Below are 18,074 nucleotides of genomic sequence, written 5' to 3'. Positions count from 1 at the left end.
AAAACTTTATATTTTTATCTGATATTTTCTCTACCCTAACTTTATACAATGTTGGTCAATTTGACCAACCTAATAATTGTAACATGAAACTACATTCATTTATCCTAAGTAGTTTTAAACTCATAACAGTATACATCTACACATAATTAAATTTTATTGTTTTAATGCCCTTTGAACCTTGTCTAACTACTATTTGCACCATTATAAGTTGTAAATCACTTGGGGAACATGGAGGTCACATTACACTATCAAATTACTTTACCCACGAGTTGCTTGCGTGCATGCCTTGTGAGACATTTTTATAATATTATTATTATTATTTATTTTACCTAATCTAATCTAAAAAGATCCCTAATTTTACATTTTAGTTACTTTTATAATAATAAATAAAGAATAAACATGAAAAACAAGAAATAAAGAACTTACCTAAATCTTCTTTTTTCTTGCTGTCAATTGTCAATGACACTTAACCCTACTTAATAATTTTTATTTAATTAAATAAATAATGCACTAAAAAATATAGACAAATAACATGCAAAAAGTAGACAATTCCCCATAAGCCTCACAATTTTTCTGGCTTTCTAGCTATGCGACAAGAACCGTTACAAATTCATCCAAGCAAGTCATTATCTTTCCAGCCGGGAACAAAGCTCGTAGTAATAGTGAAATTAACAATTCCCTGTTCAGAAAACAACATTATACAATTTCAATGACAAGGAACCCACTTTGAGACTAATAATGCTTGGAGACGGCTTGAATGGGCAATGAAGTAAAACTTTAATATAAGTTTAGCATAACAGCAAATGTACCTGATGATGTCAAAACATTGTACATTTGTGCTATGTTAAACTTATATTAAAGTTTTTCTTCATTACCCATTCAAGCTGTCTCCAAGCATTATTAACTTTATACAATTTGTCATTTGACAGATGAAAATCTTGGCTTTTAATTGGTTATAGATAATATACAATTAAATGTAAGAGAGAACTATTAACAAATTCTGAAAGAGAGGATGTGACAGGTGGGTTGTGCAGAAGGGGTATGATTTTCTATTTGATAGCTGTGTAACCAAACAAAATGGAAGACTATAAAAATTAGGGTTTGTCTGAACAATGACAATTTTAATCAGTAATTTACATTTAATTTCGTACTTGTTGGAAGGGCGGTGGATAAAACAGAAAATGTGTCACATGTGCAATTCAGGATTTTTTAAAATATTGCCATATAAAATTAAGAACGTAACACTTATATACCATTAAAATATGGATTATTAGCTAAGATTTTACGCTATACTAATTGGAATAACATAAACAAAAGGTAGATTAATAAAATTTTGAATGTAAGTCACTAAAGTCTTGTGACATGCACAGTAGAGGATGCCCGTTGTGATAGGGATAAATTTAACCATTAATGTAATACAATAATAAATGTACACTACTGTAACACAGTATCAACACATTCATGAAAACTAAATAAACTGCCTTCAATACTAAAATACATAAGTAGTTACTGTCGAAGCTGGTGTCATAGCTTTGGATACTGTTTGCTGTTTGTATGTATGTGTTATATATACTGAGATAGTCTAGCATATGTACTTTTCAATTGAGAGAGACATTCATCTATTTGTGCTATGCATGGTGCAGATTATGACTTATACTGGACTCTAGACAAATACAACTCTGAAGCACATGGCTTAACTGTCATTTGAAAATAGTCAGATATAATTTCTTGACTTTGAATATGAGTCAGTAAAAATTATTTAATATATTATTTAATTACTGACTGACATGTAGAAAAAAATGAACAAGTTGTGACTCATAATACTTAGAAATGGTTACTTTGTCATTGATTAGTTGATTTTTACAAATGCAATAAATAATTATATGACAAAATTGGCCAAGACAACAAAGGACTTCAGGTACTACAGCTTCCCAGGCGAGTACATCCACGGTTGGTCATTTTAACTTATAAACTATAAAGTATAAGAAAACAGCAATATTTGATCAAAAAGTGTTATACTCTGTTAGATAAAAACCATTCAATGAACAGAAAACTGAACAACAATAATTAGCTATGAAGACAGAGACAAGCTAGGTCATGATGAAATTTTGCCACATGAGACTGACATAACTGACAAAGAGGACCACTCACCAAAATAAAAAGAAGAAAGAGAAGGCTGAGAAAAATAAAAGGTGTAACAAAAAGAAGTGAACTTAACTGGAATAATGGAAAAATGTATTTATGATGAACATAGAAAAGACATAAAAGTGAAGCTTTCCAGATACATTTGTTGAGGAAAGAAAATATAATTAAAACTTTCAGGGTGCAAATCAAGCAGCTAAGATGCACAACAACCAAAGCTTTATCAAGCAAAAAAGCAGCACTAGGTAAAGAAAAAAACAACTTGACATAACTGGCAAAAGTGGAGACCTTAGGAGTGACATGTGTAGGGAGAGACCCTACAGTACAAGTAGATATATATTGAAAATGTTCCTTGATAAATATGTCTCTCTCATGAGCTATGAGAAAGATTATTAATGAATGATGTTACAGCATGGCAGGAAAGCAGAATGAAGAAGATGCAATCAATAATAATTTGAAAGGTTAATCAACCATCTATCTAGAGGCACAATACATAACTAAGATTAGCTTTAATGCCACTACATAGTTTGATATGAGCTTCACCAACCACTTTTAGTACCAGTAGGACTTAACATGGCCAAATGTTTACAGTTTTCTCTCTTTACGTTTCATACCTTGTCCCTAATCGTCTTGTTCGTAATCCTAGGAACACAGATCTTATCAGCTTTCCAAAGGATGCAGCATTAACGGGCTCTAGCTTGTGTTCAGTACAATGTTGTAGGTAGTGGTTATAAAGAGTGCTTCTAGGTAGGCTCACACCTTCTGCTGTTTCATAATTATCTATTAACCACTGAACCTGTTAAAATGGGAATACAATGGTTAGATTTCACATTTAAGCTTTTACTTGAGACAATAATACTTAACTGTCAAAACTTTCTCTGATACTTAAGAAAATTTGTTTAAATATGTAACTTTTAACATTTAAGTTAAATAACTAGTTATACACTATTTTGTATTCTCAGCCTTTGAACTTGTTCATGTAGTTATAAAAGTGAAATCCTATTTCTTTGATATTTAATAACTTACTTTATTTTAAAAGTAGTTCAAATTCTAACAGACAAATTTTATAATTGTTATCATGTTTTGAAAGCTTCTTGGCAAACCTACTTATAAATAAAGCATCAGGTTAATAATGTTCCAATAATACACAAGTCCTATATCATACAAAATTATATGACACTATAGAAAATACAATAATACACAAATGCCTTGACAGTTTTTAAAGAACAAGTTGTATAAGGGAATACTCAAACTGTGAATCTACATAAAGTCTTTTCAAAGTTTACAAACTATAAAATGCATATGGTTGATAAGTTTCCTGTTAGTTTCATTTATGAGTTTACAAGCATAACATTGAGGTAAACTATACTTAACCAGCCAGCAAATTGTACATTGTTCAAGAAAATTAATTTCTAAGAACATAAGTTGAAACTAACAAGAGTTGCTTTTTTCAGCCAAATAACATCTTTATTATAAACAGAAAAATGTACAGCACTTTTCAAACTACACAGTAAACTAAATAAACTTTTGAATCCTTTATATGTTGTGTTACAATAATACAACTGCATAATAATTTTAAAAAATATATGTAAATGATCCCATTAAAAGTGCAAAACAGTTGATCAAAGCTTTCCCCAACATTCATATTTTAAAAGCTGATGATAACTTTATTTTGTTTTCAAATCCTCACACAAGGACAGAAAAAAACATTAATATGCACATACTTTAAATACCCCAAAAACAAATAAAATGTGAGGACCAGAGACAACAGTGGATATCACTGAAACAAAAAAGGTCAAACCATGCAAGAGAAATCTGATAAAATGAGATAATATGAATAGCATGAAAATTTTTAGATAAAATTTATTTCAATCACAAAACAATTAAAATGCAGTGCAAAAAATACATACTGACAAACAAGAACAGAAATAACTCAGAAACTGGAGTGGCTGGTAGAAAAGGAAAATAAGTATATTATGTGAATTAAACCTGTATGGGGGTAAATGCATACTTTATAATGTGCTCATAATACCATGCAGTAAGAAAGATCATGCACACTTGCAAAATGATCAGCATCTGATCCAGATAACTGAAAACAAACCAAATTATCACAACAGATCCTCAAACTTCATGTGATACTAGCAGAGTTAGTTTTTCACTCAGACTATTATCACTTTTGCATTTGTTCTTTCTTAACCATATTCTGTAGGTGCAGGGCCAGGACTCCTGAAAAAAGACCTACATGAATAATATCCATGTCGCGCACACTTTGTTGCTGAGAATGGTGGGTTGACAAAGGTTGAGACTGAGGTTGTTGGGGTTGTAGCTGCAGCTGATTATTGTCAGGGGAACTGTGCAGAGTCTGGATCACACACTGATCATTAGAAAAGGAGGGCATGACCTCTGTAATCTTTTGACAGTCCTCCTGAAAAAAGGGAGTTTTTGTCATTTCTAATAGTTTGAAGATTATAAACTTTGTTTTTTCTCTGTAAAACTATAATACTTATCTACTGATTGAGTAAGATAATGCAGTGAAGAAATCCAATAATAATATTTCTATGCAAGTTATTTTGAATACATTACTTCCCAATAAGGTAAATGCATCACATCACTAATATTTAATTTTTCTTAACTACAATTTCTGATATGGAATTAGTAGGCTTCTAAAAATAGATTTAAATAATTTCTATTGTCCTCACTCAACTGAATTTTTTGTTGCAAAACTGGAAAAGTATTAAATTAATTTTACATCAAAACAAACAGTAAAGTTAATATTTTCGTAAGCTGAAAATGTATATCTAATAAATTCTCACCTCCTAACACAGAATAGCTCCCAATGTCTGCCTATGAGATTTGCATGCAACTAGCTTTGAGCTAACTCTCATCTAAAATTCACGAGTTTAATGTAAACTGTGTTGATATATGTCATCATGCAATTAAAGCCCTTCACCAATAGGAGGGCAACATAGCCTCCATGCACAGTAACTCCCCTTAAACACTTGCACTCGTAATAACTTCATTATTAGATGAGGCAAGAAGACAGTGCACTGGAAGAGGTGAAATTGGATGAGAATGAGTACGAAGCTGAGTATTAGGAAAACTTTAACTTCCAAGACAATACCTCACCTCTTCACACTGAATAGCTAGAATCCTACACTGAGTTGGTGGAGAGATCGATGCAAAGTTAAACCCAGATGAGTTCCCTTCAGAAAGCATCCAAAGGGAAAGCCTATGGAGTGTGGCACCCAATGGCAGGGGCTCCATAGGAGACTGCACCTCATCTCAACCAGGGTATACTCTTCATCCAGAATTTAATTTGGGGAAAGGCAAATAAACCCCAAGTGTTGCAGGTACAGGTGGAATAAGAACATGACCATCTGAGCCCTTTCACACACGTGGTCAGTGAGCCAGTAATTCTAATGTGGTTAGGGCATAATCAGACTGTACTGGGTATGCTCACCTTGACTCAACTGGACAAATTCATTTTACAGAAAGAGGGCACATTAACAGAGTCACCACTGCCCTACTTCTCACCATATTGTGCTAAACCCAATTAGTGAGAAGCTCTTCAAGGACCACCATCCCAGTAGCTAGGAACTGGTAAGTGACAAGGGTCTCCTGTGCTACACTTGAAGAAGGGGGGAGAATTTGCATTAGGAATAGCTAGAGAAGTGCCTAGATCCCCATCTGATGCCTACTAGAAAGGTACTTTATTGGAAACAGTGCAATGAGTGAAACACTATTTGAAAAGCTGGCAAGTGCAAGCCAAAGAAGTGGGCAGTCACTTCCCTGGGCAAGCTTTTCCAAGGTAGTCCACAGAAAGGTAGGGTAATTTTGTTCACCATGAGCCAGGGCAAATGGTCCAAACTCATTCCGTTACCCCTGGCCCAATGTGGATTTTGGAAAATAAGCATAACCTGGGAGGCAACACCAGCCACCTGATGGGATCCTAGTAGATGGAAAAGGAGAGAAAAAGAAAACATACTTACCCATCTCAAAGATAGTGAGTTGATTGAAGAATGGCAACAAAAATAGAAAATCCTGCAAGAGATGAAACAGCCACATGATGAAGATAATGAGCAAAAAATGTGTGGGTAGTTGTCCACATGCCTGCCTCGCAGATCTTGTCCAAGGGCCTTTGAAAATGAGAAGCAAGAGAATGAGACAGGTGACAAATCTGATGCAACGAAATATGAAATAGATTGCAAGCATCAATATTCAGGGAAGAATACACCAACCAGAGAAGTTGATAGACCCATTTAGTAAAGGTAGAAGGTGATAGGTCCCTGGAGGAAGAGGGGTCCCAGGGTAGAAACAGACAAAGTTGGGAACCCCAAAATGGAGAAGTTTGTGCCAAGTAACACTGAACAGCCTAAACTGGACTTAGGAGCTGATCCAGGTCGGAATGAGCATAGAGGTGACAGACAGAAGAAAGGGAGATAGAAGAGAAAAGACAGTCCCCATCCAAAGTAGCTGATGTCTTAGGAAGAAGAGACTGGTCCAAGTAAACAAGTGTGACAGAACAGAGTACGAGAAACATCATGTGCATAGATGTCTGAACAATGTTAATCACAGGCAAGAAGAAGAAGGAAGTAATTCTTAAGAGAAACGTAGTATAAAAAGTAAGAAGACAATGGCTCAAACAGGGCATGTGTGAGAGTGTACAACACCACATTAAAGATCCCAGTCAGGCATAAGAATCAGGCTAGGGGTCAGTGAAGAAGGAAAGGTTGGAAGGAATGGAGAAGACAGAGAAAGAAAACACCCTATGGTAATAGGAAAGACAAAAGGTGGTATATAAGGCCAACTAGTAACAAGTGATGGTGGAGACTAACATATCATGCTCAAACAAACAAGTGAAAAAGACTGAAAGGTGTGTCAGTAGGACGTCTGGGAAAAAGGCAGTAGCAGATGGACCAATGACAAAAAATCTATCACTTTCACTGATAGACAAGGTGGAAGGATGACAGGAATGGGATAAGAATAAGGCTACATAATCAGAGAGTCTGGCCCTAAGGGTGATAAACTGAACAAATCCCACATGTGAAGATGAAGGTATGATACCCCTGGATGAAAAAGTGAGGTGAGAAGTTGAAACAATAGAGAGGGGATACTGGGTAGAGGAAGAGATAGGATGCCAAATAAAGAAGCAGAGGAAATTACGGCTGAGTTGGCCAAAGAGGTACCACTAAGATCATCCAACACAGAGTTTCACATATAAACGACTAGAACCCGAGAGAGGATGATAGGCATACAGAAAAAGGAGAGAGCATTGACAGCCAGAACCAACAAATGAAAAAATTGGGACCAGAAAAGAGGAAGCTTAGAGTTGAGAGGAGTGGCAAAATCATCTATAAGAAGTGTGCCCAACTGAGAGAACACCCAATGAAAAACCTGAGGGTGTAAAGACCACTCTATGAGCAGAACATGGTCCAGCAGAGAGAAGCAATCCACGTGACAAGCAATGAGACAAACCTGATGGAAATGAGCCTAGAAGAGGAAGTACAACACCCAAAAGTGATCCTGAAGTGGGTGCCCCCTTTATAGCTCATATAAAAAACAACAGTAGAATTGTCAGTGTAGATCATGACCAACTGATCCACTAGAAGAGGAAGGAAATAGGCACATGCCTGATGAATAGCGAGAAGTTCAAGCCAGATGTCATGTTGTTGTTCAGAAATGCTCCCCAACCCAAAAAGAAAATATCTGTAAAAATATAGAGATTTGGTAAGGGAATGCCAATCTCAGTATTGGCACAGTCTATCCACCAAGACAGATCCTCAAGAAGAGGAGAAGGGAGGTTCATAATCAAGAACAATAGATCCTGAGAAAGATTCCACTTGTCTTGCAAGGTCCACAGGAGAAGGCACATGTGCACACACCCCAAGAGATTGAGTGGCTCCAGAAGTGAAAGAACCTCTTTTGCAGGATAAAAATGATTAGCTCACAGGCAAAGAGGTGAAGGTTGAGCCCAACTAAGATGAAAGTTGAAGAAAATGCTCAGATGTACTAAATACTGTGTTGGTTGAGAAATGAATTGGAGAGCTTGAGAATCCATCCCAATTAAGCAACCTCATGCAGAAGAAGGGAGGTGTGAGAGAAAGAGACCTCCTGAGAAGGGCAAGTAGAAGCCAATCACCCATGAAGAAATGGAAATGTAGTCCCAGTCCATGGAGGTGACAAGCAAAGGCCCTCATGGCTTGACTGAAGGGGCTGAGAGAATAGCACAGAACTGAAAAAAACTATTTTGATGAACAAATTGTATAGAACATCTGGAGGACATGGCAATTGGATATGTAGAAAGGCATCTGACAAGTTGACTTTGGTCATCCACAGACTGGGTGAAAAGACCACTGTAGAGAAAAGAAATTCTCCATCTGAAACTGTGGAGCCACCAGAAACCAGTTGAGAGACTATATGTCAATAACCAGATGCTAGTCCCCAGACTTCTTGGGGACTCCAAAGAGGCGAGAGTTAAAACCTGGAGAAGGGGTGTATACACTCTCAATTGCATTTATGGTCAGAAGATCCAAAATTGCATCCTCAAGATGTTGAAGATAAAGTGGGTCAGAGGGAGGAGAAAAGAAAACCAGAGGAGGGGAGAGGTGAGAAGAAAAGAGGAATGGAGTGAGAGACCATGGGTGAAATTATTTTCTTGAACAACTCCACACCTGTAACCACACGCCTCATCCTCCTCACCTTCTTAACTCTTTTGTCTTGGCTTACAGCCATTTTTCCTTTCCTTTTTTAGATTTTAAATCTTTGGAATCTGTTTTACCTGCTTGGAGAGCAAATCTCTTGTCTTCTATTTCACTCTCTAGTTCTTAACTTTTACATCTTCATCTTTTTCTCACTACCCTACTGCAATACTTCTCCTCTCTTCACCTTCTTGTCTGAGGCACTTCATTCTGATTCAGAATGGTTTTCTGCAGAGGTTTGCTCCTTTCTTTTTACTACCTTTGTCTGTACCACTTCTTCTATTCTGTCCATCCTTGCTTCCTCTGCTGTTGGGACTTGATAGGTTAGGATGTGCTCCACTTTAATGTCCACCTTCCTCCTTCTTATCTACGTGATCTTGTTGATCTCTTTCTTCACACAGGAGTTTTCATTGGTATTCCTAATTCACTGGAGACCCAGACTGAAGCAGCCTAGCATCAGCCCTCATTATTCTCAACCTTGCCCTTTGACCAAATCAGTCTTCCCTTACCCTTCCCATTACAGCTTTCAGACCTTCTCTGCCCACTTCTCTACGTCAGGTTTGTCGATCATCTTATTGGTGACAATCCTGCTAAGTCAGGCCCAGTGGGTGCCAATTTGTCTCACTTTGCTAACCTTTGGTCACAGTTTGCTGCCAACAGATGGGTTCTTCAGGTCCAGAATGAACTCTAATATCAAATGAAGGAAGAAAGACAAAGTAATCTTTGAGAGATCATATCCTAAAAAAGATTGGAAGGGTGAGGATTTTCCTTGACCAGTAAGGTGATACCCAAGGCAAACCCAGGTGGGGGAAAAAGTCAGTCAAATTTGTTGTCTTCCTCAAACCTATCAGGGAGCCTACAACATGCTGCATGAAAGCTATAATGCCCTCAACAGTCAATGACCCTCCAGAAGCTATAGAAGAAATAAGTCCTGTTTTAGTAATTTCATCACCCTCAAGGACAAAGTCGAAGTCATTGACACTTGCAAATTCATAATAATTTTCAATGCTTTTGAATCAAAAGCTAAGATAGAACTAAACCTAAGTTCCTCTGTACAAATGCAAATCTCAGCATATTGAACACTGACTGAAAAATCAAACATCTGTACAAGACAATGCTGAGGAGAATAATGAAGTTATTTCAAGTGCAAATCTTAAAGGGAGTTACTATGCATGGACATTGTGTCACCTTCCTATTGGAGGAAGGCTTTCATCACATGATGATGTCATCATGCACCAGCACAATTCATGCTACACATGTGAATTTTAGATGAGAATTAGCTCAAGTCTAGTGGCATGCAAATCTCATAGGCAAAGAGTGAAGGATATAGTTATTCTGTGTGAAGAGGTGAGGCATCGTCTCGTTCTTAAGAAGTATGGAATGACTACCAACTCGTTACTGTGTAGTAATATGAAATGATGCATTAAAGAATCTAAATATTGCAAAATATTGTAAAATACAATGAAATTTTTAGTATATCAGTTAAATCCTAAATTGTTAATTACAAAAAAATAGGTTTTAGAGGTAGAAGGAATAACAGACCCTAATAAAGTGAAAGACATGATACAACACAATAAAATTTGGTAATTTTTATTTGGATAAATGCTAGGTAATTTTCGATAAAAGACTGTTAAATGATATTCAAAGCTTACGTCCTGAATAACAGATTGAACTACATAAGATTGTAGTAAAAACAGTTGAATCCACTTTAAAACAAATAATATGTAGCCAAACTTATGTTCAAAAAAAGTCTTCTATCTGTATTTGAATGCCAGTTAAAACTCTGAAGGTTTTTCTATCAGAAAATTTTGTTCTAAGTTAACCTTAATCATAACTTAATCAAATGTACTGCTAATATATTTACTAGTGTTTAATGGTACCAATTTCAAGTTTGATAATTATAGACAGCTATTTTAATAATATTTCCAATTACAGACCAAAAATTAATCCTCAAATATCCATAAAATATACAACATTTATGAGTAAAGAGGGAAGTTGGTTATATTCATCACTAAACTTGTGACGATAATCTAAGATCTATATAAGCATAACACAAATCTTGAACCAGAACAGCCCTAACAAAGGACTTTAAACAGTTTTATGCTTTCCACAGTGCAGAACCTAGTACAAATCATCTTTTTAAACACATCTCATAATTAGCATATGAAGAATTTAAAATGGACTCTACCAATTATTGCAAAGCTTTGTTGGCTCATCCACCTAATTAATAGCATTTAATTTAGATAATTAAATAGCAAATCAAAACTAAGGAAAGTAAGAGAAATTTAAAAACATTTCTAAGGCTTCAAAAATATATTTTGATTATTAAAGAACAGAAAAATTCAGCTGGCAACTGGTTATATTTTATAAAGACTATGTTAAGAAGTGCCTCTGCAAAACATAAAAATCTACTAGACAAATAATAATAATCAAGATACTTAATATAGATGGTAATTTCTTCTCATACTTTTGAACATACTTCAAATTGTTTGAATTCAAATAACACGATTAATGTTTATTGCAACAAACTTCCACAGTTATTGGACAAAAAACAATAATCAACATATTTTTTATACAGTTACAAGAGTTTATGTATTCTAAAAATACATGTTTTTCAATGCAAATTCACTATCTTTTCTTTAATTTGGATATTTCAGTAATTAATATTCAATATTTCACCTTTCAAATATCATTTGAACAAAATTACATTGGCAAAAAAAAAAGGATTTTACAAAAAATCAAAATACTAACTGGTTTCTTTTATATGACAATTTTACGTTTAAATTAACCCATTCAGTTTTTATTTAATCTCAGGTGAAGATTCTATGTTGATTAGAATGTTAATAGAAAAAATAATCAAATGAGAATACATTATTATGTTAGACTTAATCTAACATGAAAAAAACTAATAATATTAGTTTTATGATTAAACAGGCTTTTTTTTTAACTATGCAACATATAAATAGCTAATCAGAAAGGACCACAGTCACCATAAAAAAGTACTTACAGTAACTGGGGAAATGCAAGTAGCTGAGGAAGAGGCAGTTTTTAGAGTCTGGTGTGTTTCTCCCTCTAAGAGTGCCCCCTGCACCTTAAAGCCCCCGTTGTCCTCCAGAATGTGGACCAGTAGTAAGAACAAACACCAAAAACATACATGGCATACCAAGACGTAAACCCATATAGAGCAGTTTAAAGTTACCTTTTTATCGACAATCAAATCACAAGAAACAGTAAGTCTTGCAACCAGAAGAAGTAGAAGGTTTGAAACTTACATTCTATGAAGTTAGTGATATTTTCTTTTCTTTTATTTTGTGGCACTTACATTAACAAAACAATTACTTAAAGATAATGCAATATGAATAATAATATAAGCTGGTAAAACTGGCTTCTAATTTCCAAATGTTACAAAGTCTCTAAAGTTACATGATCTAAATTGAAGATATAGTAATTTCCTTTAAAAATACATTTATGGAAGCATGACCAAAGTTAAGTAGAATTCTACTAAACTGTTATTTTGATTTTACTTTTTAGAAATAAAGAAAACTGCATCTGTAAACAAGCAAAACTGTAAATTAAAATATATGAAAGTTTATATTTTTTACATTTCCACAAGAAATAATGAGAATTAAAGAAAAGCATGGTATTTTTAAATATGATGTGACAATTTTTGTAATAAACTGTTCCTAACATAAATATAAGTTAGTCTTTAATTACAGTTCAAATTTAAAACAAATTACTTTAGAAGATAAATATTTATTAAAAACTAAATGCCTTTTTTCACTTCTTAAAAAATACAAATTATTCTCATAAAACTATTTCTAAAATAAAATCCAATTTACCAATTTGTTACAAGCACATTAAAAGCTCAATTATAATCTACTTTTGTGTGCTACAAGTCAACATACAACATAGTTCAACATACAATCCAGTCTTAGTAAATATAATAAAAAGCATCTCACAGAGTCCAATGTTTTACATCTCTACCAAAAATTAGAGAAATCTATTACTAGATCAAAGTTACTTCAACCAAATCTCATCACAGAGTTAAAAAAAAATCAGCTAAAAAAACTGCTGTGGTACAATGAAATCGAAAACAAAAAAGTGGAAAAACTTATACCAAGAAAAATGGTTAATGTTAAACAGATGCTTTAATATTCACAATGTTTTAGGCTAGGACACCCTTCCTCTGCTGATTTTAAACCTTTAAAGAGGAAGGGCATCCCAGCCCAAAACACTGGTATAAGTTTTTTCCATTTTTTTGTTTTTGATCTCATCACAGAGTTTGTCCAGAAAACAGTACACAGAAAACACAGCTGAAGTTAGTCAACTGGTTAGTCAATCAATCAGGTGATACCATATTTACAATTAAAATTTCTAAGCTGCATTAACATGCTTTGACATCTCACTATAATCACGAGAGGAAGTATTAGAATTGTGGCACTTTCAAAATGATATACTGAAAATTGTTACATCAAAAACTGTTTCTATTCACAAATAGAAAAACTCTGCAAGTTAATGCAAAAAGAAAGAGGTTCGGTTCACGTAACAGATGTGTTTGCAGTTCTCATCAAATGAGACCAATCATTCATAATTTCTATACTTCCCATGATGTGCATTTACGTAATCTTCTACCTGTTGTGTAAAGATTAAGCTATGAAATTACTGTATTTATTACTAGATTATTTCCTTCAAGTACTGAAAATAACTACTGACTTACACAAATAACCAAAAAATAAACCAATTTTCTAAATCAAGTTTTAACCCTAGTTTACCAATGTTGTACCACGCTACTACACCAAGTTTTAGAACCTCATCAAAATTTTCTACACTTACTTACAAGAACCTTGAGAGACATATCTAAAAATATTTTAGGTTTACATAAAAAAGAAAAAACACTGAATCTGATTATTTTTTAAGTATTCTTTGAACCTATAGTCTATTTATGAAACAATTCAGTGTTATGTGAAACACACATCATGCTTTTGTGATATGTGGGTATATCATGTACCATTCCATCATCTCTAGTGATATAGACATTTTTGTGCAGTTTGATTCAATGCAATTTTGGCATGAAAACACTGGTCAAGAAAACAGCTGGAGTTTTTCATCTCAGATATCAGTGCCTTTGCCTACAAAACTTTGGAGATATCCTTTCATTGGCTGAAGGGACAAATTTGGTATGTCACAACTGGAAAACATTGTGAGAGAGTGATCAGTCATGTAGTGATGAAATTATAAGATAAAGAAACCAGGGTTTCCTGCATAAGTAAAAGCTTTAATTTCTAATAGTGCTACTTGGTTTTCACCATGGCTGTTTATGCAGAGATTCAACTCAAGAGAAAAAATGCTGAAGACCTAGTCATTGATCCAATACAGGTAATCATCTATTTTACTATGGAGATATACACACACAGGTTTTTTTTTGTTATTGTGTTTGTAGTAAAGATTGTTTTCACTGTCCTTAAAACATGTCCAATCTGTTTATTTCTCATGCAATGTAAATGCTCAATCAAGTTTTCATATTCAAACAACTCAGCAAATGTCCTGTTCAACTCTCTTGTTATTAGGGGACCTATCGACCTATCGTATACTTGCATGAAAATCAGTGGACGGCAAGAGGTTGGTGCCCAATATAAGGCTGACCCATGAGAGAAAAAGAATATAGTAGTTTCAACAGTTAAAAAGTGTTTCACTAGAAAGCAATAAGGGGCTAGCCATTTGAATCAATTTTACAGAACTAACTTGGTGCATGAGAGGTCTTGAGTTGAAATCCAAGGAAAGGAAACATATTGTGAAAAAAGAAAAAAACACTACACTTTTAATAATAAAGATACATTGTGTAAAATAAACTTCTTTTCAATCTGTATAACTAAGTTTTATTACAATAACACTATGTTTTTGAAGAGGTAGATAAACTGTTTATAAATAAAATAATATAGCAAACAGACTCCCACACCTATAAAAACACATTTCTACTAACTGAAATTCTCACGATGATCAAAATTAGCTGATATACTTTGAAAGAAGTTCTCAACTTGCCGGTGTACAGATTTTTACTGTATGTGAATTAAATGTTTTTGTTACAAATAGTGAATTTGTACACGCACAAAAATTGTGAAAAAATACATAAAATGTCAGTAACATGACAAGTATATAATAGACTACATTCTAGAGTATTTGCATATGTATATTCAGAAACTGTTAATTTAACTGATCAACATAAATATGTCTCATTTACATTTTACTTTGCTTATTAATACAATCATTTCCTTGCCAAAGAACACTGCATATCAGCATATGGTTTTTGTGCAACTTACTGATGCAAATTAAGCAGTTTATATGCTAAAATAGTTTATTCTCAGTAATTGAAAAATTATAAATTTAAAAAATACAATTAGAAATAAATATTTTTAAATGAATTTTGAAAGTAATAGTTTCCTGTTGCTAAATGTCTATGGTTAAGAAATCAAAACACAAAGTAATTAAGTGCTGTCTAATTTTCAAGACAGAACTATCATACATATGTTTTGTCACTTTTTCATCTAATTGTAAGTTGTAGAAAACTTGAGTTTCAGCCGAGGAGTTGAGCAGCCTTAAATACATTTTTTTTTTGCAAAAAGATATATAGAAATATGCATGAATAAAAAATATGCCAGCTGATTCCAACACTTAAAAAAATATATACATATAGTTCTACTTTCACTTGACTTAGATGAGCTGATAAGAGAGATATGCTTTAAAAGTATAATTCTCAGCTAGTCATTGTACAATTTGATTACCTAATACAAACAACAAAGTTGTTCTATTACAATTACAATGTAGTGTTACAGAAAGTATGCGTTAAAAGCCATTCAACTGGAACTTACTTTAGTGAGCTTTCCTTAACTCTTTTAAACTCATATTTTTTTTGCACATTCTGCAGGAATTAGTTTCATGTTGTCCTAATAATTATCACCCTACCTTATAAAATTTCTGGTCTATTTATAAAAGGTGGATAATAACATGATTTGGATTAGTTTTCAACCAAAAAGATATAAATGTTATTGGATGCTATCACTATCCAATGGGTAAATTGAAATTTTCGGTCAGACACTACAGCATCCGCTTGGGTTTAAGGGGTTAAGTCAGTTACTTCCTTAATACAAATCTTCTCTTGGTGGTCTTAGCAGACACAGTGTTTGTGATTTGGCCTCACAACCTAAGTATTTTATCCAAGGACAAGCTGAGAAAATCCACATCACAGTTTCATGAAAGCAATAAAGAATTCCTTTTATTTAGAAAAAAAGGTGTAGACTGAAAATAAAAGATAATTTCAAGGCTCTCTTAACTTACTGTGGCTGGGGAGGCACGTGTGGCATGAGCAAGAGGGTTTCCATCGCTATCAATAGCAGTATGTTGAACTAAGTATGTGCCACCAGTTTGATGGGCTAAAAGTTGACCCTGGATACCAACTGCATTGGCACTAACTGTGCTTCCAACCTACATAATCAGTCACTAATAATTACAGCATGTCACGGCAGTAATAATTTAAAATAAGTACACTCTCATCTTCAGTTAAATAATTTGAAAACTTCATCATAATACAGTTTAAAACCTAAAAATTAAACTAATTCATAAGTATTTGTATCGTGTTCTAATTTCTTTAATAAATAAGACTATCCTTATAAGATTGCTAGTAACATCCACAAGGCATATAGCTACTGTAAATTATAAAACACCACACCTATATAAATATAATATTACTGTCTGTTGTCTGTCCATTTAACTACTTCACAGGATGTGAATGGAGCTTCACCAAAATTGGTATGGAGGTTCATTAGGGCCATGCAGGGGTACATACAAATTTTCAATTTTGCATTTTTTGGTTTTTATGGCCATTTTTGTGTTTTTTACCACTTCCTCACCTCCTGTGAATGGATCTTTACCAAATTTGGTATGGAGGTTCATTGGGACTATGGGGAGATATATACAAATTTTCAGTTTTGCAATTTGCATTTTGCAGTTTTTATGGGTGTTTTTGCATTTTTTACTACTACTTTGCCTCCTGTAGTTGGATCTTCACCAAATTCAGTATGAAGGTTCATTGGGTCCTTGGGGAGATGCATACAAATTTTAAGTTTTGCATTTTGTTGTTCTTATGGGCAATTTTTACCACTACTTTGCACCCTGTTGATGGATCTTCACTAAATTTGGCATAAAGGTTTGTTGGATCCACATGAAAATACGTGCAAAATTGTGGTTTCATGTTTTGTATTTTGCGATGGGCATTTTTTACAATTACATATAAAGGAAGCAACTTTTCATGTCCTAAGATAACCTCTCATTAATCATGAATTTACATAACTTCCATCCAAATGATGGGTACTCCAGCTAATTACTGCAGTATACACATGTATATAATATACTGTACATTAGAAAACACAACAACAGTATAATATCCACATGACACATAGTTCCTTTTCTTTCTATAATGTTAGTTTCATTAACAATATTGGTTAAATTAATATACATAATATATTTATTTCATTTTTTTCTTCACAAAGTGGATTACTTTTCAGTATGAGCTTAATATATGAATTTAGGACTAGTATAAATCTCATAAACTGGCCAAATTTTGTGAAATATTACTGGGATTAAGGCTGTAAATATTGCTAAAAGAAAAGGTTCCTATCTGGCTAATCAATGCATTGTAATCAACATAAGTAATAATAGTATATTAACTTTGCTATATTCATTACCAGGTTAATTTCTAGTTTTGATCTATGAAGGTAGTTTGCTTTGATAAGAAGTTAATGATAATTACATGAAAAAGCAGCACATCACTATAACATCCATGTGATATCCAGCTACTTTGGATGAAAAACACCACATCACTGTAACAACCACATGATATATAGCTACTGTACATAATAAAACACCAGATCACTGTAACATCCACGTGATATATAGCTACTGTACATTATAGAACACCACATCACTGTAACATCCACATGATATATATCTACTGTACATTATAAAACACCAGATCACTGTTACATCCACGTGATATATAGCTACTGTACATTATAAAACACCAGATCACTGTAACATCCAAGTGATATATAGCTACTGTACATCATAAAACATCAGATCACTGTAACATCCACATGATATATATCTACTGTACATTATAAAACACTAGATCACTGTAACCTCCACGTGATATATAGCTACTGTACATCATAAAACACCAGA

At 33.7% G+C, this 18,074-nt stretch overlaps 1 protein-coding gene across 9 annotated transcripts in view; it reads right to left on the bottom strand.

Moving 5' to 3' along the window:
• LOC106461396 (transcription factor RFX3-like) overlaps positions 1-18,074 on the bottom strand; it is a 74,210-nt gene that overhangs the window by 38,806 nt on the left and 17,330 nt on the right. For 5 of the 9 annotated variants that reach the window (XM_022388340.1, XM_022388341.1, XM_022388347.1 and 2 more), the window contains 4 exons: positions 16,173-16,319; positions 11,848-11,964; positions 4,385-4,567; positions 2,757-2,938 (listed from right to left, as the gene is read on the bottom strand). In XM_022388340.1, the coding sequence (XP_022244048.1) occupies positions 2,757-2,938; positions 4,385-4,567; positions 11,848-11,964; positions 16,173-16,319 (629 nt within the window). The remainder of the gene's footprint in view (positions 1-2,756; positions 2,939-4,384; positions 4,568-11,847; positions 11,965-16,172; positions 16,320-18,074) is intronic. The other 4 variants (XM_022388343.1, XM_022388342.1, XM_022388344.1 and 1 more) reach the window with 4 other exon arrangements.

This window comes from Limulus polyphemus, unplaced genomic scaffold (assembly GCF_000517525.1).
Source record: "Limulus polyphemus unplaced genomic scaffold, Limulus_polyphemus-2.1.2 Scaffold951, whole genome shotgun sequence".
NCBI classification, from domain to species: domain Eukaryota; kingdom Metazoa; phylum Arthropoda; class Merostomata; order Xiphosura; family Limulidae; genus Limulus; species Limulus polyphemus.
Note: the sequence above shows the minus strand (reverse complement) of the source record. Positions and strands in the feature narration are given on the sequence as shown.